The sequence below is a fragment of the Notamacropus eugenii genome, chromosome 2 (assembly GCF_028372415.1).
Source record: "Notamacropus eugenii isolate mMacEug1 chromosome 2, mMacEug1.pri_v2, whole genome shotgun sequence".
Classification (NCBI taxonomy): Eukaryota; Metazoa; Chordata; class Mammalia; order Diprotodontia; family Macropodidae; genus Notamacropus; species Notamacropus eugenii.
Window position 1 is genome coordinate 385,320,939 of NC_092873.1, and position 25,548 is coordinate 385,346,486.

At 40.9% G+C, this 25,548-nt stretch overlaps 1 protein-coding gene across 1 annotated transcript in view; it reads right to left on the reverse strand.

Annotated features, from left to right (window-relative positions):
- Positions 1-1,778: 1,778 nt before the first annotated feature.
- COPA (COPI coat complex subunit alpha) overlaps positions 1,779-25,548 on the reverse strand; it is a 37,744-nt gene continuing 13,974 nt past the window's right edge. The window contains exons 7-33 of the mRNA XM_072647410.1: positions 24,594-24,703; positions 23,630-23,729; positions 23,088-23,223; positions 21,568-21,650; positions 19,663-19,813; positions 18,566-18,632; positions 17,446-17,521; positions 15,148-15,230; positions 14,341-14,480; positions 14,148-14,233; positions 13,914-14,052; positions 13,074-13,236; positions 12,812-12,958; positions 11,405-11,594; positions 11,209-11,304; positions 10,428-10,516; positions 10,140-10,263; positions 8,775-8,864; positions 8,474-8,583; positions 8,049-8,126; positions 5,485-5,553; positions 5,024-5,160; positions 4,580-4,766; positions 4,386-4,496; positions 3,802-3,963; positions 2,742-2,936; positions 1,779-2,499 (exon numbers count right to left, since the gene is read on the reverse strand). Coding sequence (XP_072503511.1) covers positions 2,440-2,499; positions 2,742-2,936; positions 3,802-3,963; positions 4,386-4,496; positions 4,580-4,766; positions 5,024-5,160; positions 5,485-5,553; positions 8,049-8,126; positions 8,474-8,583; positions 8,775-8,864; positions 10,140-10,263; positions 10,428-10,516; positions 11,209-11,304; positions 11,405-11,594; positions 12,812-12,958; positions 13,074-13,236; positions 13,914-14,052; positions 14,148-14,233; positions 14,341-14,480; positions 15,148-15,230; positions 17,446-17,521; positions 18,566-18,632; positions 19,663-19,813; positions 21,568-21,650; positions 23,088-23,223; positions 23,630-23,729; positions 24,594-24,703 — 3,179 coding nt within the window. The 3' untranslated portion in view covers positions 1,779-2,439. The remainder of the gene's footprint in view (positions 2,500-2,741; positions 2,937-3,801; positions 3,964-4,385; positions 4,497-4,579; positions 4,767-5,023; positions 5,161-5,484; positions 5,554-8,048; positions 8,127-8,473; positions 8,584-8,774; positions 8,865-10,139; positions 10,264-10,427; positions 10,517-11,208; positions 11,305-11,404; positions 11,595-12,811; positions 12,959-13,073; positions 13,237-13,913; positions 14,053-14,147; positions 14,234-14,340; positions 14,481-15,147; positions 15,231-17,445; positions 17,522-18,565; positions 18,633-19,662; positions 19,814-21,567; positions 21,651-23,087; positions 23,224-23,629; positions 23,730-24,593; positions 24,704-25,548) is intronic.

Sequence of the window (25,548 nt, forward strand, 5' to 3'; positions counted from 1 at the left end):
TCAGTGCTTGGGAAGCTCTGAAGAGAAGTTTGGGAGAGAAGAGGTATTAGACTACCAGACTGAAGGTGTACAGTCATTGTGCTGATCTTTGTTGTATGCCTGTGAAAAATGGACAGTCTACCAGCACCATGCCAGGAAACTGAATCGTTTCCATTTGAACTGTCTTAGGAAGATTCTGAGGATCACCTGGCAGGGTAAGATACCAGACACTGAAGTCCTTGCTCAAGCTGAACTACCAAGCATTCAAACTATGCTTCAGAGAGCGCAACTCTGATGGGCTGGTCACGTTGTTCAAATGCCAAATGTACACTTGCCAAACAGACTATTTTATGGAGAACTTGCATGGGGCAGGCAATTACATGGTGGCCAGAAGAAATGATACAAGGACACTCTCAAGAACTCTGGATTTGACTGTGCAACATGGGAGACACAGATAGTCCATGTGAATATTTGGGGTGAATATTCCAAATTTGCGCATCCTGCGTTTACTTTGTGCTGTCTTAATTCTGCTTTGCTCAAAGAGCACAGCACCCTTTCTGATGTGGGCACGTCATGCTGAGCGGTCCTGTGCCAGTGTCTCCCATGTTGCACAGTCAAATTATACTACAAAACAATAATTATAGTAATTATTTTATCCTGGTTAAAAAACAGAAATGTAGATTAGTGGAACTGATTGGATAAGGAAGAACTGGAAACAAATGGAGTAAAAAAACACAATATACAATACTCCTTAGAACATAATTTACTTAGGAATATATTCCCATATTTTGGCAAGAACTGCCAGGAAAATGGAAAAGTGATTTGGCAAAAATTAGGTTTAGACAAGGGGTTCTTAACCTGTGGTACATGAGATTGTTTAAATAACTTGATAATTATATTTGAAGATATTTGGTTTCCTTTGCAATCCTACATTTTTTAAAATGAATTTAAAAACGTTATTCTGAGGAGTCCATAGACTTCATTAGACTGTCAAAGGGTTGCAGGACATAAAACAGGTTTAAGAACCTTAGACAAAAATGGATGCAAAACCTGACTATGAAAGGTCACACATCATAAGAAAGTTAGAAGAGAACCAAATCAATTACTTTTCACAGCAATAGCTAGAGTGAGTTTTTAACTAAATAAGAGATAGAGACACAAAAAAGAAAACAGATGATCTTGATTACATGAAACCAAAGTTTTTGTAGGTACAAAATCAATGTAGCTAAAATAAAAAGGGAAGCTGTTGACTATGAAACAGCATGGTATAATGGATAAAGTGCTAGACTTGAAATCAGGAAAATGTGGGAAACAAAGTAGATACTTGTCAATTGGGGAATGGCTAAAAACATTTTGGAATATGAATGGAATGGAATATTACTGAGCTATAAGGAACAATAAATAAGAATAATTTCAAAAAGCATGGGACAACTTATGTGGGTCTCATCTGATATGTTGGTTAGTTTTACTTAACTGTTTTTTTCTCATTTATTCTTTGTTAAGAGGTACAGCTTAGTGGGTATGGCCACAGGAAGCCACTCCAGGCAACATTCTAAGACCACCAGTTGAAAAGAAACACTAATAAGCACTCAGAATTTCCCTACTGGGAGTTCTCTATACCAACAAAATCACAGGTCCAGGCCCTATCCCTATTGCTCTCTTGGCACTATATACAATGCCCTTAACACAACAGGGATGAACAAATATCTGCTGAATGAATCCTTAACTTAATGGGACATAGTATGAGAATTAAGGAACATAAGAATGGATTGAGAGAAACATGTAACCAACCAAGCTACTCAAGAAGTAAATCCAATTTATTAAATGTAAGAAACAAAACTCATGAACAGGAACAGTGACAAAGAATAAATCAATATGAAAATGTTTCTCCTTTAAGAATCAGCTGGATCTCTTTCAGAACTGAACTCGGTCCACTGGGCAGAAGGAAGGCATCTACGTTTGTATAGAACAAGGATATGGGATTCAGTTCCATGCTCCGAGTAAATCCAATCTGTCCTATGTGCTGATTGAAGGTCAGGTATGGCTGAAGACTGATAGAGCACATTCTAGAAGACTTTTCTTGTTGGGTAACAGGGAAGAGAGAATTACAGCAACAAAGTTATTGGGTGAATGGTTAGTTCTTTGCTCCATGGAATCTTCATTCTCTTCCTGACAGATCTTAGCTAGGGAGTGGGGAGGCTTTTATTTGGATAGGCCAACTATGGCCCAAATTATATTAACCATGAAAAAAACTAAGGGTTTCAAAGGAATAGGTACTAAGCCATAAACATCTCAACTGGCAAGGAAGGAAAGGAAACCAGGGAATGTGAGTAAGAAACTTAGGGTGGGGAAAATTAGAAATGAGGACACAAGTCAGATGAGAACATGGAGTATTTTTTCTGGGAAGAACCACCAGTAGCAAAATGGTTCTACACCTAATCCCTACTCCAGCACAGAGCCTCAGCGGAACTGCAGAGGACTGATTCTTAGACCAATCACATCTTTGCCAATTTCTGTCACCTATAGGAGAGAACAGAAGAAAAAAAAAAGCTAGTGAGAAAGAGAGAAGTCTGGAGCATCCAAGCATGAAAGGGGTTCAAGAGGATATTTATGAGGGACTGAGAGGCCCAAGAACATATTTGCTCCCTTCTACTCAGCAAGGGTGATGGACTCAGAACCCATTATTCATTGACATGGAGCAGTAAAGAAGGTGTAGAAAAGAGAAATCTCCGTCCTTGATGAATCCCTTGGACAGTACTTACTGTGGTGACGCGGCAGATCTGGCCCTGAAACTCAGGACAGTAGCAAGCCCCACTGAGGGGACACTTCTCCACTGGCTTGCCACGGTAAATAGGTCGGTAGGATGCAGCACAGATGTCAAAAGGGTTGTGCATGTCATAATTGAGCTGGCAGGCATCTGTGGGGTTCTTCTCACAGGCTGACAGGATCTTTCGTGTCTATGGGGATGTTAGAGAGAGGGAAGGTGATGGTTTGCAGAAGAGCCTTTTACTATTTCCTAGCACGTTTTAGCAGTTTTTTGCCCCTTTTTGCAGTTGCTATGAATAAAACCCCCACCCATTTAAAGCTTGCTTTCATAAATGGTCCAGAATTGTGACTGGTATGGCAGGCACTAAGAAGTTAAGTAATCTTCCCACGGTCACATATGCATCAGAGGAGAGACCTGAACCTAGGACATTCTGACTCTGAAGCTGACTCCCTATGCTCTATGTGATGCTGCAACTCTAAAGAATAATATTCCCAAGTTATTGAAGGGACACACTGTTCTACTGGGTGAGGGGGAACACTCATTCTTCCTGTTTTGTGTCTCTCACTCCAAAAATAGTACTCTTGATCCATAGTCCTTCACAAGCTTGGCATAGGAAGCCATGACTTTTCCACTAAACAGATGGGAACATTGCTATTTTAGATGAGGGATGGAATATGTGTATATAGACATACATATTAATACACACATGTGTATATGTACACACACACATATAATTGTGATATTTTCTTAATTTAGGAAGAAGGGTTGTTGTGGAATTCTGGAGGTAAAAAACATGTCTTTTGTCTTTTTTGGGGGGCACAGTCACTCTTCCTGTTGGCCTCATGTCCAGTTGTTGTTTAACACCTGTCTCTCACAATATCTAGATTGAGTAAATTTATTCCCTCCTTAATCTCTAGAGCTGAAGAAGTACCCAGTGAAGACTCATCTGCTTCCATGCTACCTGTTTGTGCGGGCAGAGATCTAGGGTTTCCCCTGCTGAATATGCTTGACCAACCCTGATTTCCCCCCTAATTGACTAAGAAAGTACTCATTACCTGCTGGGACACCTCAGGCTTGGGCCCCAGCTCCAGCAGGCGCCTTGCAAAGGTAGCAGCAGTCTTGAAGTTCTTGAGTTTAAAGAAGAGATTAAGGGCTGTTCGAAGCACTAAGATCATATGCACAGGCTGCAGATTGGAGTGGGTGAAATAAGCTGCCATCTGGTGGGGAGAAAGGAGAACACTATTAGTGCTCTAATTCTGGGGGCTTGAATATCCCCATGTCAGGTTGGTGTAAAAATTAGTAGCTTAGTGTGTGGCTGTGACCTAAGTTCATCAGCAGAAGCAGGACTAAGGAGAAGGTACTCCAGAAAGAGAGACCTTGTGACTCGACTACAAAGCAGAGGGGTAGCTCCATGGTCTGGGGAACTGGTAGGAATGGGAGACAATATTTAAAGTATAGGCCGTCATATTCTTTCCTTTGCCTTAAATTTAGATCTGGACTCTGTTCCAGCACAGCCAATCTCATTTCCTATTGATCCTGAATTAAAGACCATGTGAAGAAAGAGCCCCATTTTCAAGCTATGGTGAGAGAAAAATCACATAAAGATCCCTGTGCTGGGGAAAGGGCTTATAGTTCTCACCTCACAGATGCGCTTTTGCTGTTCTAGGCTCTCCTTGGGCAACTTCTTTCTCTCAATTTCCATCGACAAGCCCACAATGTACTCCCGGCAGATGGCAATGAGCTGCTGGGCCTGAGGAAAGGGGCCAAAAATGGCAGGATCAGGACCCAGGAGAGAAGGTATGAAGAGGGCCAAGAGGTCACACAACATCTTACCTCAGCAATTTCTTGCTTATTATCCACTACAAGAAGTGGAACGCTAAGTAGGATAGAACGGAATTTCTCCACTGCCTCCTCAAACTTGCCCGCTGTAGTGAGCTGATAGCACAGTTGCAGTCGTTGGATCAGGTCATTAAGCTTCAGCCCCACAGCTGGCACACCATTCTTCAACCCTGCATCCTTCCTGGAAAGAGGAAGGTGAGGAAAGAAAGGAGATAGTAGGGGCTAGTTAAAGGTCAACACCCACCTTGTAGGTGGCCTGGTAGTTGATAAGAACAATGTTAATGGGAGTGAATAGTTTGAATACCAGCCTTTTGCTATCAAAGTTAATCTAGGACAAACCTGGCTCTGTCACTGGCCAACCTGTGGGCCTTCAAGCTGAAATCCTATTATTTTAAACACTCTACTGTTTTAGGAAGTGAGGGGAGAGCTGGCCCTTACCAATTGCGGTTTGGATAACCATACATGGTGGGTAGGCAGGGCAGAGCCTGGTATGTGGTCCGGCCTCGGGCATATGTCTGGAGAAATAACTGCTTATAGGGGCCAAACTGGGTTACCCCAACTTGGTCGTGAAGGAGCTGTAGGGAGAAGACAAAACGTGAAAATTCTGTAAACTGGGCTGCTTCTACACAGAGTTTACAGCATACAAACTGTCCTTGAAAGGGTACTTACTCCATTGATAGGAAAGCTGGAGGAAGGTAAAGGGTAGAAAAAAGGAAAGGGAACTAAGTGGGTCGGCTGGGAGATCGTGGGAAGGAGAAGGGACGGGAATGGGATGGGAAGACAGAAGCATGTGTACTTATGGGAACAATGAGCAGCTTTTATAGGATTAAGATGGATGTCTTGAGTTCCCTAGGGGGTCCTGGATGAGATAAACTGGAGGTTGCACTAAGAGGACTTACCCGCATGGCTGTCTCAAAGGAGCCTGCCAAGATGTGGTCAACTGGCAGTTGAGAATTATTGCACCAGATCTGATGGGGAAAAAGAAATGCCTTAGCAACTAGATGGCAGGGTGGGTAGAGTGCTAGACTTTCAAGTCAGGAATATTTGAATTCAAATACTGCCACAGACTCTAGTGGCAAGTCATAATCTCTTTGTACTTTAGTTTCTTCATCTGTAAAATGAGAGAGCTGGACTCAAAAGTTTCTAAGATCCCTTACAGCTTTAAATACAGATACTATGATCCTGTGAAGGTAAAAAACATATTTCCTTCTCCCATCTCACATTCCTTCAAGTTTTCCAGATGTCTGTCACCAAATATATTAGCTAGGTCAGGAAGAAGGCAGCACCCAAAAGACAAAATCAGAATTACAGATGTACAGATAGAAGGGACTTCAGTGACTATCTAATCTAATCCATACCTGGAAAAGAATACCCTTGACACCCCTCTACAAGTGGCTATCCAATCTTTATTTGAAAATCTCCAGTGAAGGGGCACCCTCTACTACCTAATGAAGCCTTTCATTTTTCAATAATCCTGTAAAAAAGTTTCATTACTATAAGTCTCAATTTCCTTCTTTGCAAATTCAACATACTGTTCCCAGTTGTACTTTCTAAAGCCAAGTGGAACAAGTCCAATTCCTCCTCCAAGTGACGAAACTCCAATACTTGAAGAATATTATCAGGCCCTAGCCCCTCAGAGCTTCTCTCCTCCAGACTAAACATCCACAGTTCCCTCAGCTGATTTTCATGTCATGCTTTCAAGGCCTTTCACCTTTTTGATTGCCTTCTTTTTTCAATGTCCATTTAAAATGTGATGCCCATATAAAACTGTGCATACCCTTCGATCCAGCAATATCACTATTAGGGCTGTATCCCAAAATGACCATTAAAAAAAAAAGGGAAAAGAGTATACATGTACAAATATATTCAAAGCAGCTTTTTTGTGGTGGCAAAGAATTGGAAATTGAGGGGATGGCCATTAATTGGGTATATGAATGTAAGGGAATGCTATTGTGCTAGAAGAAATGATAAGCAGGCAGACTTCAGAAAAACCTGCCAAGACTTATATGAACTGATGCTGAATGAAATGAGCAGAACCAGGAGGACACTGTACACAGTAACAACAGCACTGTGCAATGTTCATCTACGATAGACTTAGCTCTTCTCAGCAAATACAACACATAAGACAATTCCAAAAGATTCATGATGGAAAGTGCTATCCAGAGAAAGAAGTATGGACGCTGAATGCGCATTGAAGCATATTTTGGTTTTTCTTTTTCATGGTGTTCCCCTTTTGTTCTCATTCTTCTTTCACAACAGGACTAATGTAGAAACATGTTTAACAGGATTGTACATGTATAACCTATATCAGATTGTTTGCTGTCTTGGGGAGGGGAAAGGCAAGGGAGGGAGAAAAATTGGGAACTCAATATCTTACAAAAATGAGTGCTGAAAGTTATCTTTATATGTAATTGGGGAAAAAATATATACTATTAAGTGAAAAAAAAAATAAATCCTGGGGGGAAAAATGTGATGCCTAGAACTGAAGACAATATTCCAATTGTGGTTTAACTAGGGATAACTACAACTTGATTATCACCATTTTGTTCCTGGCTCTTATGTCTCACTGCAACCTAAGACTGTATTAGCACTCCTGACAGACATATCACACTAACTTTTATTAAGCTTGCAGTACACTAAATCTCCTAAATCTTTCTTGAACCAAGTGCCTAGTAATGTCTTCTGAAACAGATTTTTTGAAACAAAGTGTTATCCCTCTGAAATCTGGTTTAATTAGATCTAACCCAGTGTCCTACTTCATTAAGACCTTTTAGAATTCTGCCATATTAACTAGCACATTCCCATCTATGTTTTCATCCAAATCAATGGTAAAATAGTACATACAATGAGAATAGTATAGCACCCTGAGAGTGTCCACTACAGAATTTGAGCCCAGCTATTCAACCACTTCCAAAGCCACTTAGCATCATTCTCTTCTTTTTTTGAAAACTGGCACATTTTCCTTTTCCTGTCCTTACAGCACCTCTCCAGAAAACACCCTTTCAAATAACATTGACAATGATTCACCAATCACATCTGTCAGTTCTCTGAGGTCCCAAAGTATAGTTTATCTGGGCCGGGTGACCTGAACCCACCAAAGATAGCTAAGAATTCTACTACTTGTCTCCTTTTTTATCTTGGATATTAATACTCTATTAGCTATATAACCTACTCAATAAACTTTTATTAAGTGCCTATTATATGCCAGGCATTGTGAAGGCTACTTCTCCTTACAGACAACTAGGTGGTGCATTAAAAACAGTGCTGGATCCAGAGTCAGAAAGAACTGAGTTCCAATCTGGTCCCAGACACTTCTTAGCTATGTGATCTTGATCAAGTCTCTTAACCTCTGTCTCCATTTCTTCAACTGTAAAATGGGGATAATAACAGCAACCTCCCTTTTAGCACAGTGCCTGGCACAAATCAGTTGCTTAATAAATGCTTGTTCCCTTCTTCTACTTGCCTGAGTAGGACTTGTGCCCTTGGTGGGGGGCACAAAGAATCCGTCTTCAGTGCCTCCAGCTGCCCCGGGTGAAACATCCTAGAGAGGAAAAGAAATTCATTTTCTTGGCTTTCCTACCCCTTTATTCTGAGAAATTTAAGGCATGGGAACTATTGCTTCAAGTCCCCACACTCAGTAAAAGGAATAACAGATTTGTCTGTAGTCACAGAAACAGGAAAATCACATGAAAAAATCATATACAGAATTTTCTTAATGTGGGCCCTTACCTACACTTCCTTTTCCTTCTAAAAGAAAATAAGCAGAAGACTAAATAGACATTACCAAGGGAGATAGAAAGCCTAGATCTCCATCCTTTGGGAGACCTCAGTCTTATGCCACAGCTCCTACTGAACAATGCCCAAAAGCAGGAAGGGAACTCTTCATACTAGTTCAGGTGGAAGCTCCAGATCTTCCTCTACATCCCAGCCACCTCCTTCTTCTGGTCCTTTAGCAAGAGCTTCATCACCAAAACCTTCTGCAGCTTCCACGAATCCATCTATAAAGAAATCCAAATTTTTGTTGGCCTTGGATAGATACATAGCCACAGTCTCAGAAAAGCTGAACTCTACAGGCCTGGTTGGCCTCCATCAGTCTGGAAACCGTCAGATTGGCCTGTAGGTTCCCATCCAATGGCTCATTCAATCTCTGAATCCATCTCACTGGCTTTCCCTTGTGTGTATCTCTCACCTTCATCTAGCTGCAGCTCTGCATCCTCTCCCCAGCCTTCAGTGCCAACAGTGTCAATGTCAATGTCGGCAGCCAGTGCACCTCCTTTCCCTATAAGGATGGGAAAGAGAAAGGTCACAGAGCTGAGGCAACCAGCAGGTCCTGACCCCCAGCATATGTTCCTTAACCCTGTCGATTCCTTTCAATTCAAGGCCTAATTTATACAGATGGGAGAGCAACTCTTTAGAAGGGACACCCAGGGGTCTGTGTTTTTCTCTTTTGGTATTTGGGGAGGAAAGAGGTAATATATTAACTCTTGAAAGCTGGGAACTATCACTGTATTGAATGTTACAATCAGGGCCAACTTTCATAACAAATAAAGGACAGAAGGAACTATGACAGAACCAACCTATAAGCTCCTGAAAATTGGCCTTTGTGCCAGATAAACTCTAGGATGATAACTCCTTCCTTATAGTTTCATTTCTCTCTAAAATCTAGCCTAAATCTGTTTTACTACAATTCAGATCCATTAGAGAAGCTAGCTACTCTTTCACTTATAATATTATTCAGTTTTCCTTGCAAGTGCTCAATCTTAATTTCTTTAACTTTCCCCTCTACACCTCATATGTAGCGCTTCCATTACTTCTACTTCTCTTTCCAAGTTTCTCTAAATTTTCCACATCTTTTGAGGAAGAAATCAAAACCAAGCAAGCATTCTTCACAGACCTTCCTTTCTCTTCCCTACTTCTATTATCATGTACATTATATAGGTAGAATCCTCCTGAGTGTGGAAAAAGGCCCTCAGGCAAGGAAGCTTGGGTTTCACTTCTTTGGTGTCTACTTGGTCTGAAGGCTCCTTCTCAGGACTCTTAACTGGAAGATTTCAAAGTATTTTATAATCAATGTCTTGGGAGAAGATCATAATGTTTCTAAGCTAGAAAACAGAACCAGAAAAAAGATGTATTTTATCTATATCTACCTACATGTTCCTCTTATCAAGGTGGGGATAAGGATGAAGTGAGGTGGAAGTTACACTTCTCAGGGCATATATAGTTTTGAGTTTTCAAAAACACAACAAATAAATAAAGAAGGTGGGAAAATGATGACTGCTGACTCATAGAAGAGAGTGTGAAGCAGATGAAGCTGCATTTTAAGGCAGTATCATGGTATAGGCAGCTTTGTATTTCCAGAGGCTCATGTCCCATGAGGGTCTACCCAGAAAAAAAGGCAAATGGAGCCAAAGTAAAGGACAGACTGCTCACAATATCCACTGAATTCTACCAATTAATCAACCAGTAAACATTTATTAGGTACCTATGTACCTACTTCAAGACACAAAAAGTGGTAATAGACAGCTGACAGCTAGTGGATGTGCTGTATACTTACCCTTGCTGGCTATAGAACCTTCAAAGAAGCCTTTAGAAACAGTTAGTAGGGGCCAGTTGGTGTCCAATGGCATGATGGGTGCAGGTGGCTGAAGTAGTCTGGCATTAGGGTCAATATCTGGAATCTAAAGAGTGATCAAGAATAGTCACAAGGTTATATATTAAAAAAAAGGAAAAATGTCTGGGGTCCACTCTAGTCATCGATGTTACTCTCAACCTTCAAAGCTCTCTTTCTAGGAGCTTAGACTTTCCCCCAATCCAGACCAAAGAAGTCTAATTTGGGACTTACTGTCTCCTTCTCTGGGTCAAATGTTTCCTTGAGGCTCTCTGCTTCCTCATCTAGACCATGAGTGGCAGCTGTAAGGTAGGCCAGGGATTCTGTGGAGGAAACAGACCTCAATTCTAGACATCTATTTTCTCTATTCCTTAACCTGGACATTACTGTTCTGTCTGAAGAGAATCTTTTCTTTTCCTGGTTTCTTGAGAAGTGAGAACTCCTTCTGAAGGAATGAAAAGGTATGGTTAAGTTCTGAGGAAAGAAACACAGTTCTAAGAGAAAAGCAGAATCATCACCTTCTCTATTCAGTTGATTCCTAAATTACCATTTTAACCTGTGGCTGTTCTAGTACACCAACCTCATCCCCTTGCTTCTCACTTGCCAGGACACCACAATCCAACAGACCTAATATGAATGGCATCCTCTTTGGGTTATCAGATTATTATGGTATGAATAAAGTATAGATCGTTCTTGATCTGGGAGATTTGCAAGAAGCTGGTTCTAGAACTGAGCTAGTCTATAATTTTGAGAGGAATTTACCTTCATATGGAAATCACCCACCTATTTTTTGGGAATTCTGATTCCATGCCTCTCAAATTCCTGTTATTACACTAACACCCATATTTCTGCTCTTCCCGTGGAAGTATTCCTGGGCACCACCTTCTTTTTTGTACTCCTGAGGAGTACAAAAGGAAGCAAACCCAGAGCCCTGACCATAACAAATATATATTATGGAATGGAAAGCACTGGCTCTTTAAAAGTTTAAAGGACCTGACAGGTGTTTTAAACTCACTCTGCCCACAATTCTTCAGGATGCGCACACGTTCTGAAACATCACCCAGGTACAGGGCATTTTGGTAATGGCCACTCATGTCTTTTCGGATCTCAGCTGCATAAGAGAAGAAGAAATATTAGGTTACACCCTCTTCTCTTTGTTTTCTCCCTCCTTCATACAGCCTCTTTTTCCATCCCTGATTTTGGGACCTCACCAATCTTCATCATCTTGCGAAGTTTCTCAAGGTTGCCAGTGATGAGGTATAGGAAGGAAAGTTTATCAAAATTCTTGGTACGCTGGTAGCACATCTCCACAATCTGATGGTTTCCTTGGAGTAGGGCCACTTCTCCCAGCTTTTCCCAGCAATTCTTGTCATCTAGAGCCTTGGCTGCTTCTAGGGCAATCTGAGGTTATCCCAAGAGATATAGCTGAGAGGTTAAGAGCAGCTGTTGTTGACCTAGGAACTCTAAAGGCTTAGACTTCAAGTGAAGTTACTGGGGCATTGGTTATACTTTCAGCTCTATTAGAACTTACTCTTATTTTGTCTGACTGAAATCACCCTGTCACGTGTATATTCCTAAGGGATTTGTGATCCAGGTCAGGGAACCATACCAGCTTCGCCACTGTCTTAGCTCCACAACTTGGAGTGGGCTAGTGAAAGTGGAATGGGCTAACTGTACAGGTGGTAGATTGCTCCTTAGAGATATTTAACCAGAGGCTGGATGACCACTTGGCTATTATAATGGGAATTTCTTCTGGGTGTGGTTTGGATTTGATAGTTTCTAAGGTCCCTTTCAACTCTCAAATCAAGTAATTCTATGATTAACTTGCATAGCTTTTCAACAAATAATTCACTGAAATGACATCAGAGAAGCTGTGGAACTCCATGGAATAAGTTCCAACTTAGCTACCCTGTTCCCTGCATGCTGTATTGTTAGGTCCTTAAAGGTGAGTCAGCTAGTGTCTCTGTTGCTGTTGTTTTAGTTATTTTTCAGTTGTGTTTCACTCTATGACCTCATTTGGGTTTTCTTGGCAAAGATACTAGAATGGTTTGCCATTTCCTTCGCCAGCTCATTTTACAGATGAGGAACCGAGAGGCAAACAGGCTTAAGTGACTTCCCATGGGTCACATAGCTAGTAAGTGTCTGAGGTCAAATATGAACTCAGGTTTTCCTGACTCCAGGCCTAGTGCTCTATTCACTGTGCTACCTTGCTGCTCGTGGGGTCTTGTAAAGTAAGAATAAAAAGGTGGATATTCAGAGTTGAATGCATATGATAAACATCTCGCATCATCATTTGAATGGACTCTTTTCAAAGAGGAATTTAATAAACTTCTCTCCATCTGAGGAATCAGAACAATGAATGCTATTTCCATTTTGACTATCCTGTTCCTGTCTTGGGAGTAATAAAAGAAAGTGAAAACAGAAATATGACAGATTATGAGATACTAACAAAGACAGAAAAAGGTAGGAGAACACAAATATAAAGCTGATACAGCTCACCATTTAAAAATTTTGAACTGCATTTGAGGATCTGCATTTACAAACTCAGGATATAAACCCAATTATCCAATTCTTCAACCAACTCACGCCAAGATATTTCAAGAGATTGGTGGCTTTACCTCAATGTTGCCACATTCTAGGGCCAGACTAAATCGAGTCTTCTCATCCTTAACAAAATGCAGTGCCACTTCAGGATAGCCCTTCTTCTGGAGATAGGCAATAATGGACTGGCCCACCAACTTGGCATTCCTCACCATGTGCAGTACCTAGAGATGGGAGCAGGGATGGTGATAAAGAATGCTCCGAAGAGAAGTAGCAATTCTTGCATTTGATTTTACTTAAAGATGTCTTCTCTCCCCGGGGCTGTTTTTTTCACTGTACCTCATCGTATTTCCTGTTGATTAAAGCTAGCTTGAATTTGAACTCAGTGGGATCAATGGTAAGCACTCGTGGACGACACTCTCGGTCTAGGCAGTACACATTGTTGCCCTTCACCCGTGTTACATAGATTGGCAAGTCAAGGGTACGGATGATCCCATGGTCCCTGAAGATGAGAAGAGAGGGATAAGAAACCACAACTACGAGCACCTGTGAACAGATGGTTTCAGGTCGAAGGCATGCCCTGATATAGAGATGAAAAACAAGGAGCCTCTGACTCCTCCTTATTATGCTGCCAAATGCTATTCAGCCTCTATAATCCATCCATCTTTGATCTGCCAAATCCTACCTGAGTTATTGAGGAAAGAACTCATGACAAGAGAATGAAACTACATGCTGATATTACTAATTTTACTTTCCCATGTAGAGAAAAAGTAGAATAAGGAACTTTGGGTTTTCCTTTAGAAAAGATTATTGCTAGAGTTGGGAGATGATGGGTACAGGAAACTGCATTCACTATCAGACTCTGCTGATATTTGGGTTAGTTTTGTTGAACTGCTTTGTTTTCTTCTTACTCTTTTTTATTCTTTGTCATAAGGGAAGGTTCTCTGGAGAGGGCAAGAGAGAAGGATATATCTGAAATGAAGGTGATATAAAAAAAGATATTGGAGGGTGCAGAGGAATGTTATATAATTACAGGAATGAAGGAAGTTAGTGGTGAGCAAAATGACTACTTATCTTCAGAGTATGAATCTGGAGGAATGAGACAATGATTTTAAATACTTCTCTCTAAGATGGATCTACTTATTCAGAAAAATAGTTTTTCCTATGTAGAGAACTTACCCTGTAGTGACAGCATATTTGATGTGGTTGCTGGTGGTGTAGATAAACACACCACTCTCATCCCAGGCACCACTCTTGACACGAATGTTCTCATGGATGTTACAAAGTGACTCCAGTTTACGATTACAGATCATGATGGCTGTAAGAATCAGGAAGCAAAGGACATGAGCACACTGTTGAGACATGGAGGGTGGTACAGGTGGATGAGGGAGCCTGCTCTGAGTTGGTCCTTACCATGCTTGGCCAGCAGGGCTACATGGGACATATCTGCTGACCAAATGACATACTTCACTTTGGAAATCTTCACAGATGCCAGAGTCCTAGGAGGAAGAGGACACACAGAATAAGGGGAACATCATCCCTTTATTCCAGGTCACAAGCTATATTCTTTTGGTCTCTAAGGGACTAAAAGAGTTGGTGTAATTACCGCTTCTGCTGTACATCAAAAAGTGTGATGGAATCAGCATCTCGAAGCAGCAGGTTCCCTGTGCCAGCATAGAAGATCTCATCACAATTAGGAACCTGTACTTTCTTGGTGATTTCATTCTTCAAGTTCTTGATCAGAAGCTGAAATGAAAATGAAAGGATAAGGCATTTAGTGTACAGAAAAATACAGTAAAGTTTCTTTCTGATTAGTTACTTCCTTGGTTTCAATTAGTCATGTACTTTCTTTTCATTATTCCATAAATCTTATCCTGACTAAGAGCTTAAGACTGGTTATTAGGTAAGGGTTTTTCCCTTCTCATATCACCCCAACTCTACCCTCTTTTTAGCCCTTTCCTCAGTAGAGACATTCAGAGAAGCTTGGCAATGACTATAGTTATCAAAGAAACTTAAAAGAAAGTCTGCAGGGCTAGTCACATAAATATATAACTGATCTCAATCTAAGGGCAGAAAGACAACACTGCTTATCGATTGCTTCTTAGCTTCGTGACATGGGCATGGTAGTAACAGAAACAGTACTTTATGAAGTACGCTTGGTCCAGAGTCTATTACAAACCCCCATGGTAAGATACTCTTCTTACCCAATATTGGGGGAGAGGCACATTTTACTATGGGTCCCATTTTTTCAAACCCTTCAGCTGTTATAAAGAGCATCTTATTTTGGAACTTGAGCCCTAAGATGATCTGGCTGTGATCTCAATTGTCAACCTCAACAAGGTAGTAATAAATCAATTCTGTTTACTTCACATCACTCAAAAAATAGCAATGAAACCCTACAAAAACATCTCACCGAATGCATACGATCCAGGACAGCAAAACGATTTCGGGCAACCCATACGGCTGTCAGGCCAGAAGACCGCTTCCCTTCAGGGGCTGAGGAGAACAAGATGGGGGTGGGGGTTAATAAGGAGGGACATGTGGTAAGCCACTGGCAGGTGACAGAGTCAGGTGCTATGGAACTGCCAGTCCTGCTGGCTGCCACCTTGGCTATGCCAGCTCAGCTGCTTCCTAACTAATTCAGTCGTAACCTGAGGCTATTGATGAGTGACTTTTCCCCACCATTCTTCTCCAAATGCCAGTACCAGTTCCCCAATCCTCTATCTCTAGGCCAAGTGGCTGCTTGTCAGCCAATGCCATGTGCTGGCAAAGGGGCCGCCTATCCTAGGAGACAGAACACTCTGTCAAGCTAACGAGCAGGGCCTTCCTGGCCAAGCTGTGGCACAGCGAGGGGCCTGTCGGTGGCCCAGAACCCCCTACTGATAGGCGGCTAAACAAGCTGGAGGAGAGGCAGAGCCCCCTCCCTAGCTCACAGCTGTTTTGCTGCTTTTAACATGTAAATGCAGGCCTCCTCAAGGAACCCTGTGGGACTGAGTGCAGAATTCAGAGACCACTCTGACTGAGGGGAGCCCTTAAGGAAGGAAAACCCCGTGATGAGTAGCATCTAGTACATAGTTGGTGCACAACAAAGTTCAACCATTGACATCAGCCCTTAAAAGACTTACAAAAATCTCACTGTATCATTTTACCTTCACTAGCTGAGTATTGAAGCAGATTATGAATTTGAGACAGATCTTCTTAATGCCTAGCCACTACTGTCTGGGCACTCAATACGAGGATGAACAGAAGGATGCATTGTAACGCTCCTTTATCTATCAGTAACAGGAGAGAATATGGCAGAATGTACTGACCAACATACTGACTGGCCTGGCCTAAATTTCTCAGACACCTGGGGTGTCTGGCTATTTACAAGGCTAATTATTATTACAGCCAACACTCCATTACCAGGAGCTTGTGATCCAATGTGTGGATTATCCAAGTCTTTTGCTTTTCCTCCTCTTTCCTTCTGCTGCCCATCTTTGGGCTGTTTCTTTGCTAATTAGTAATACCATCTTCCCCCTCCAGGATAGGTAAAGAAAAGGAAAAGAGATAAGACAAAACTAAAACTCCTAAATTTTCATAATCAAATGAGCAGTTCTGAGGGGGAAAAAGTAAGTTAGGTTGGTGAGGAGGCTAAATCTCTTGGCTCAATGGAAGTTCTAGAAGGATCCGTAAATATCCATCACTAAGATATCCAGAGTTCTTACTCATTTTTGTGTCATGAACCACTTGGTGGTCTGGTGAAACTTATGGAGTCCTTCTCAAGTTTGTTTTTTTTTTTTAAACTTCCTAATGGAAGGAAATGACAAATTTCAGTTAGAGGTTAGTAAAAATAAAGATGTAATTTTTCCCCCCATCCAACTTCTCATCTTGTCATGTCCCAGGTACTTGCAGTCTCTGTGACCATCCATTACAGAGGGCTACAACAGCAGCAGCAGAAGCAATGCCATACAATAGATATTGTCCCAACAAAGAGGACATGCCCCAACAATCTAAAGTATCAATGGGCAACAAAAAAGCTTCCTCTGGAACTTTCTAGCAGGGGTCAAGGTGTTAATAAAGAAATGAAGATCTGAGGCCTGAACTGCTATCCTACTGGCTTCTGCAGGATGAACAGGAGGGACCACAGAAAGAAGAACATGAGCAGGAGTCAGAGCCACTTCAATAATCAGCAACGTCAGCAAGTTCTGACAGGGAGGCTGTTCACAGTGGGGTAGGAGTGATGGAGGAGGCAGCAGGGTCTCAGCTGGATCCTGAGATCCCAGGTGGGGCTTGGGGTTGTTAACAGCCACATCTTTCTGACATGTGAGGGGAGGCAAATTGGAGCTGGAAGTGGATGGGAGAGCATAAATCCCCAGCCCCAGGGTGACACATTCCCAGATTGGAACCACATTTTTAAATAAATGAAACTACCAGGGTGAAAGTCATCTCAGCTGACAATAAACCAGGAGAGCACGCTGTGCTGAAAGGGAAAATGGAGAGTTTCTAATAACCAAATTATAAAATATATATATCTAGCTGAGGTAATAAAATGTGGGAGGAACATGAATTTTTCACAATGTAGTCGCCTATGATGCAGTTGTCAACGGCACCTGCCAACAGACATGAGCAATGAGGATATGGTCTGGGAAGGGAAGATGGAGGCCTTGAAGAGAGATGACGATGTGAATGAAGGGTGGGGCTGGAATGAGTGGAGCAGCTGAAAGCCTACCATCAGGATTCTGAGAGTCGGCATCCTTGGGAATGGTATATAGGTCATAGGTGCTGTTTTCTAGGTTGCTGGCTCTCTGTAAAAGAAGGTAGTAGTAGTGAGATTATCAGAGGAAAAGAACATAGCAAAGCTCTTCAATCTAACATAAAGCAAATATTTCTTTTCTGAACATGTAATACTCTGAATATTTGATTTTAACATAGCCTGTCCCTCTCCTCCCTGAGATGTGTGATGAATGTACATACAGGCAGGGTTTACAGGGACCTTTTCGAAAATTTTTCGCATATACACAATGCCACTTATCTTCCTCAAATCCTGAACATTTAGCATAACCATAGGCATTAATCTTTTTTCAGTTTTACAGAGCATCAAACTGAAGGACAGAAAGGGGAAAAGAATCTTTCCATGTCTCAGAGCAAATCTGCTGAATCTGTTCTGCTCCCTTAGAGTGCCATCACTCCCTATTTCCAACATCCTTCAATAAACTAAAAAAAAAAACAAAAAACTGTTTACTTAAAAGAGAAGCTGCCATTAAAGAGTTAGTCTTTAAAAATAGGGGTTGGAAGAAGAAGAAAAATTTGCAATAGAGTCCATAAATCAAAAGTGAAATAGGAACACTGGTCTCATTTTCTTAATTTGGCAGCAGGGGAACTAATAATGCGCATATTTTTTAAACTTCACTGCAATCTGGGTTGCAAGAAGTAGAGATGGTGATGTGGGGACCCTGTAAGTATCTTCTTTTTATCTGACCCACCCTTCTATTCTGATCCAAACAGTGAGATCAAGTTAACCACCTCCTGGGCTAAGAGTAAATATACTCTTAAACACCATCAATTCAAAACAAAATTGGCTTTTTGAAAATCTAGGACATTCTATACTTCACAGGATAATAAGAGTGAAGTCAACATTCCCAGAGAATCTACTACTAAACAATCCTTCACCTATGTTAAGGGGACTACATCTGGTTTGAGCTTATGAATGTTCACTATGCTAATGCTCAAGAGATCATTAACTTTAAACATCTAAGAAGGATACTAAAAACTGTGTTGCCATGGGAAAAAGATATTTAAATTCTGTATACTTTGAGGTATAAGAGTCCACCTCAATGGTGATTACTCACTGTGCATAGTAGGACTGCATTCTCTGCTGGGTTATATGACATGTTGAACACTGGGAACTTGGAACCACTAGGAAGATGCAAAGAAGAGGAAATTGGGAAGGAGCATCAGAAATGAACTGAGAAAATCAAGCTTTGGGATTTTTAAATTTCTCTCAAAGGTGCATTCACTTTCTTTCCATCTGACCTCCTAACTTGAGTCTTTGTTCTAAGTAAAAAGCTTTTAAAAAACAAACCTAGTACACCCTGAATCAGTGAACAGAAGGTGGTGGCCACAACTGAGAAAGGACAGGCTGGAGGGGAGGGGGATCAGCCTCGTTGAAATCCAAATTCCTACACACAATTACAATTGACATCGCAGAGCAACAGGACTTGATTTGTCTCTGGCAGTTTTCTCTAGTTCCTTGGAACATTTGTATCAACCCAACTTTTATTGCAGCAGTACTGGCAGATGACAACAAACCTCCCATGCCAAGGTTTGTCACCATTAATGTTTCAGCATGCTGGTGCAGCTGGCTTTCTAAGAGGACAGTGTCTTTTACTAGGAGTCCCAGAGGTTATCACATCATCTGAGCACTCTGGTTTGGGGTTGTATATATATATTGCTTATGGGTAGTGGAAGAATGAGGGAGGAGACTCTGTATCAAATACAAAATGGACCTCAGAACAGTTTCAACTCTAATCTATCTCTCAGTCTGACCTGGGTTGGTCCTATCTAAGGTAAATGTGGTATCACCAAGTTGGGGTACTCTATTAAAAGAAGAGTTTTCTTTGCTGTGCATAAGAACAGATAGAAGAGTCATGACCATGTCGATACAATTCTTTGTCCCAGGAGTCATTAGCTCAAATTAATGGTTCTAGACCTAAGGGTCTAAACATACCCACTCCCAAGGTCACCTGTGGTCACCTATATAACTACCCTCCTTGTCCACCATACAAACTGGGCAGCACCAACAAGATCCAAACTGTGATATGGGTGAAAAAAAAATCTCAAATGCTATTTAAAGAAACACGAGATGAAAGCCCATGGGAGAGATGTTCTGTTATGGACTGGTGTTAGGAAGGTAGAAGAATTAACTAGCCAACTAAGCCAGATTTACCTCCTCAACTGCATGACAGCAACATCTTTAGAGCTGTTAAAATCAAGCTGGCGCAAGAATCGATCCTTGACATAGTGTAGCATGTTGCCATGAACAGCATAAGCTGGTCGCTCTCGTTCCAGTTTAAAGACAATCATGCCACCATCATGACCTGGATGGAAGGAGAAGGAATGGTTGGCTTTGGTCAGAGACAGAAGCTAAGGAACAGATAAAGCTGGGGAAAGGACTGAGACTTGGTAGGGTTCAGATAGCCTCTTCGTAATTTCCAATCATATGTCTACTCTTGGAGGCTAGGTAAAACAAGTATAATTTCTCTTCCAAATGACAGCACTTCAAATACATGAAAAAAAATTATCATGTCCTCTTCCCCTCCCCTTTCCTCCCAGCAAGGGTTCTATTCTCCAAGTTAAAAATCTCTAAGTTCTTTCAACTGGTATTGATATGACATGATCTCTAAGCCCCAGGAGGCTAAAAAAACATTTAAAAACTTGATCATTTTCTACTAGCTTCTTCCACTATCATAAGAAGACCCTGCCTCCTATGGCTTTTCCCTTTTGGTCTGAAAGGAGAACTACATGTATGTGGTTTAAGATTCTTAAGGCTAGTCATTTCTCAAATGTATAGAGAACTGAGTCAAATTTATGACAATACAAGTTATTCCCCAATTGAAAAATGGTCAAAGGATGTAAACAGGCAGTTTTCAGAAGAAGAAATCAAAACTATCTACAATCATGTGAAAAAATGCTCTAAATCACTACTGATTAGAGAAATGCAAATTAAAACAACTCTGAGGCACCATCTCACATCTATCAGATTGGCTAATTTGAAAGAAAAGGAAAATGACAAGGGGATGTGGAAAAATTGGGACACTAATGCATTGCTGATGGAGTTATAAACTGACTTAACCATTCTGGAGAGCAATTTGGAACAATGCCCAAAGAGTTAGAAAACCATGCATATCCTTCAACCTAGCAATATTAGGTCTGTATTCCAAAAAGATAAAAAAAAGGAAAAGGACCTATAAGTACAAAAATATTTATGACAGCTCTTTTTGTGGTGGATTGGTGATCATCAATTGGGGAATGGCTGAACAAGCTGTGGTCTATGATTGTGATGGAATACTATTATACTACTAAGAAACGATGAGCAGGATGCTTTCAGAAAACACTGCAAAGACTTATATGAACTGATGAAAAGTCAAGTGAGCAAAACCAGGAAAACAGTATATACATTAACAGCAATGTTATATGATGAGCAACCGTGAATGATTTAGCTTTTCTCAGCAATACAATGACCTAAGACAATTCTGAAGGACTTATGCTGAAAAATGCTATCTTCCTCCAGAGAAAGAACTGATGGAGTCTGAATGCAGACTGAAGCATATTTTTTTAAACTTTATTTTTCTTGTTCTCATTTTGGGGGAGGGGTCCTGGGTTTTCTTTCACAACACTAATATGGAAATACGTTTTGCATGACATACATGTATAACACAGGTTCCCTACTCTTAACCTATATCAAACTTGCCTTCTCAATGAGGGAGGAAGGGGAAAAATGGAGGGAAATAATTTGGAACTCAAAAATTAAAAAATGTTAAAAATTGTTTTTATATGTAATTGGAAAAAAGGTAAAATATTAAAAAAAGAAAAAAAAAAGATTCTAAGGCCAGGGATCAGCACTGAATATGATCTGGACAGAAAAAGCATGATTTGCCAGTGTAACTCAAAGAGGACACCTTTTCTCCAAGACGACTGGAGAAAAAAGAAACTAAAAATCCAACCAATTGGCTCTGAGAATCTTGCTTTCTCCCATGTTAACCTACTGTATATCTACTTAAAAAGGGATGGAAAATAACTCTGCTCTGTTGTAACTGAGGCACAATGAGGAAGGAGGAAAAAGGGGTCTTACCTGCAGCAAATAGGTTGAGGTTGGGATGGGCAGCTAGAACCCAGAAACGGTCATGGTCTCTACGGAAGGTCTGAACTCCAGTCCTATTGTGGATTGGAGAAAAGAAGAAATGGAAAAACAATCATCAGTTTCCCAGGAATATTCAATCTGAAAGACAGCAAGCTAACAAACTAACTGAGGAAATCAAACCAGGACCAACACATGTCAAAGTAAACAGGACCAAGATTACAGACACAGCATGATATAGTAGACAGAGTGCTGCACTTGCAACCAGGATAACTTGGGTTCAGGTTGGTTGTGTTCATCCTTTGTTTTTGAAGAATGACATGACGTCAGAGAAATGATGACATGATTTGCACTTGACTTTGAGTGAGGGAGGGCTGTGCAAGGCCTCACTTTCTTCTCCTGAGCCATCTGGATTCAGTGACTAGATATTCATCAGGATGACTGGAGATGGCCCAGGATGCAATGGGAGACCTTGGCCTTTTTAAGCTAGGTCTTTTCACGTACTCACTTACAGGGAGGTAATGCCCACTGAGTGAATAGGGCTCTTTAAAAAGTAGTCAGAGAATGGCACTTTTAATGAGCAAAAGAAGAAAATAACTAAATCAAACTGGGAGGGAAAGAGAATCTGTTACTATTGATAATCACTCTAAGCCATCCATTAAATGGAGCTTGGGCAGGGACCTATTGTTGTCCAACCTATGAGCTTCAGAGTACACTGGGTTTAAGGTTTTGGGAATGACAAGAATGGGAGGGAGGGAGGGAGGGAAGGAAGGAAGGAAAGAATGAAGGAAGGAAAGAATGAACCTGGGTCCAAATCCTGCCTTGAACACTTATTACCTGTGAGACCCTGGGCAAGTAACTTAACCTCCATGAGCTTGTTTACTCAACTGTAAAAGGAGGGGATTGGACTTGGTGACCTCTAAGGTTCCTTTCAGCTCTAAGGCTATGGTCCTATGATGACTGATCAATACTGATCTGATCAAGAGATCATAATGTGCTTCCCCATCTCAAGCATGTTTTGATTTTTGGATTTCTTCACTTCTTGAACTTACCATAGATTGTTAGGGAAAAAAAATCCCTATCTGAATTTAGAGAAATAAAGACCAGACTTGGGAGATCCCCACGGATTGGTAGAGAGGAATGACTGACCTATCAATGTCCCTTCAAACTTGCACAGTCCTTGATTTGAGTTTTCTAAATGTTAAAGATAACAGATGGACAAATAAAAATCTTTTAGTATAGTTAAAGAGAAGAATGGACCTTACTACCTTCCTCTACCTCCCTAGGGCTTGTACAAATCACTATCCCTAGTATTTGTTTTTTTCTTTTTTGGAGGGGTGAAGGCAAGGCAATTGGGGTTAAGTGTCTTGCTCAAGGTCATACAGCTAGTCTCAATTGTCTGAGGCCGGATTTGAACTCAGGTCTTCCTGACTCCAGGGCCGGTACTCTATTCACTGCACCACCAAGTTGCCCCACCCCATCCCTAGTATTAAGTTCAACACAAACTACTTTACCGCTTTGACATATCCCACACACGAATACTTTTATCTTCAGAATTGCTGAGGATGAGCTCCTGGCGAGGGTGGAAGACAGCACAGGAGACATTGTTGTAGTGACCTCGGCAGGTATCTACCTCCCAAGCCTTAGATTCTGGTAAGAAGGAAGAACTAGGTCACCAGAAATACTCTCTCTCTGCTTGTCTACTATCACTGAAATTGGTTGTGTGATAGTGAACTGCTCTCAACCAAATGCTCAGCACCAGCACAAAGAACGGTACTACTAGCTGTGATTGATCAGAATATTTCCTCCTTCTTTGGTTTCCTCAATAGTTTCAAATTTCTCTCTACTTCCCTTTTAAAAATTTCTCTTCTTATTCAAATTCACAATGCCAAACTGCTATCTAAAAATAAAGGGAAGAGGACAGCTTCTATCTTTCAGGATTAACATGAAGAACTGAATCACATAAGAAGCTTGTATCATCTTACCTGCAGATGGTAGGAGAGCATGTCACAAAGTCTAGGGTCCCCAATTCCCAGGAGTGGAGTGGTCTACTCACCATTCATACGCCAAATCTTCACTTGACGGTCATCGGCCCCAGACACAATAAGAGGCATAGTGGGATGGAAAGCAGCCCAGTTAACTCCACGATCATGACCCTGTGTAGAAGTCATGCAGGAGTGAATCTTTTAACAAAGCTCTGCAAATGATAGCTTCCCCACAGTACATCATGATTCATGCTAGATGAAAAGGATGCTAGAGTGTCATTGATTTTACTCCTGTGCATAAAATCCTGGAATCATGATTCTCTAAAATTCTGAAGTGAAGATCACCATTTCAGGTTGGTCAATATTACCAACTGATATTAAGGTTCACATACCCTCTCTCCTATTCTTTTTGCCTTCACCACATATTACTTTCCCCTTTCTATACTCTACATTTCAGTCAAACTGGACTACTGCCTATTTCCTTAACTTTGCATGCCATCTCCTCTCCCATGTCTGGAATGTGCTTTTTCCTTATCTTTACTTCCCATGATCCTCATCTCCCCTTCAAGACTCAACACATGTGACACCTGTTCTGTGAAGCTTTCCCTGACACTCTCTTACTTCTCAGTTATCTCCTATCTCTAAGGTTCATACTGTATTCCCCAGTAAAATCTAAGTTCCTTATGGGGGGAGGTCATTATTTTTATCTATCTCCATATTATTTAACTACATTATCCAATTTTTAATTTTTACATGTAAAATATTTTGTTTCCATAACTAAGAGCAGGGACCATATGTATTCCTTCTTTAGTCCCAAGGTGATACTCAATAAATACTTATTGAAAGATTGACTGGATTTCTAACAAAAGGCTTGTAAAAACGTTTGGTTCTATGATGGCAGGTGGAAACTATGATCCAGTCTCTCCCTTCTTCTCCTGAGATTTACACAGTGAAGTAACTATCCTTGAGACCAATATCGTCACTTAATCCCTTTCTAGGGAATCTATGCCTAATCATTGGCTCTAGAAACAGTACCTCCAAAACGTGTTTTACGACTGCATCCGTTGTCCCAAAGAGATCAACCCCTGTTATTCCCCTCACATCTGACTCCACAGCTCCAGGGGAAAGGTTCTTCTTCCTCAGACCTTTGAGGCATGATGCGTAGGCATGGGGGAAGCAAACATAATGTTACCAAAATAGTAAAGTATCAGAGGTGAGGAGGGCACAGTGATAGAGAAACATTTAAGAAAAGGAGGGAAAAAAAAATCAGAGATGGGGAAAAGGAGAAATTTTACTTGACAGTTTGGCTGTATTGTACTTTATAAAAGGACAGAGGTTGAAATGGACCTTAGAAATCATCTAGTCCAACACTGTCACTCTACAGATGAGGATGCTGAGGATCATTTGGGTTAAGTGACTTACTCATGATTATAAAACTATTAAATGAATGGAAGAACTAATTGTGACTTAAATCCAAGTCGTCTTACTCCAAATAAAGTGTTCCCTTCACCTATGATAATATCATGTTGCCTTTCTTTAAAAACTTTTTTTAAACTTCAAAAATACAGTTTCTAAAAATGGTCTTTTTCCTATACTAAGTTGAGCAGCACTTTTAAATGATCCATTACCTTCTATAAACTCACACTTAATCTTTTCCCTTGCAATGGCTTCTGTTTCCAATTGTTGAACAATTTGGAAATGTGATCCCAAATAGTGAGTCACTTTACATTAGCTACTGAATTTTCCCGTTATCTCAAAAATTACAAAGAGAAACTCTGTAGGAATGCCATCACTTGGAACTTCTTTGTTTAATTTTTTTTCTTCATTTGGTTTTTGGAGGCAATTGGGATTAAGTGACTTGCCCAGGATCATACAGCTAGCTAAGTATCTGAGGTCATATGTGAACTCAGGTTCTCCTGACTGCAGGGCTCCATTCAGTGTATCACCTATGTACCCTGGAACTTCTTAAAGTAGTAATTTTTCAGGGAAT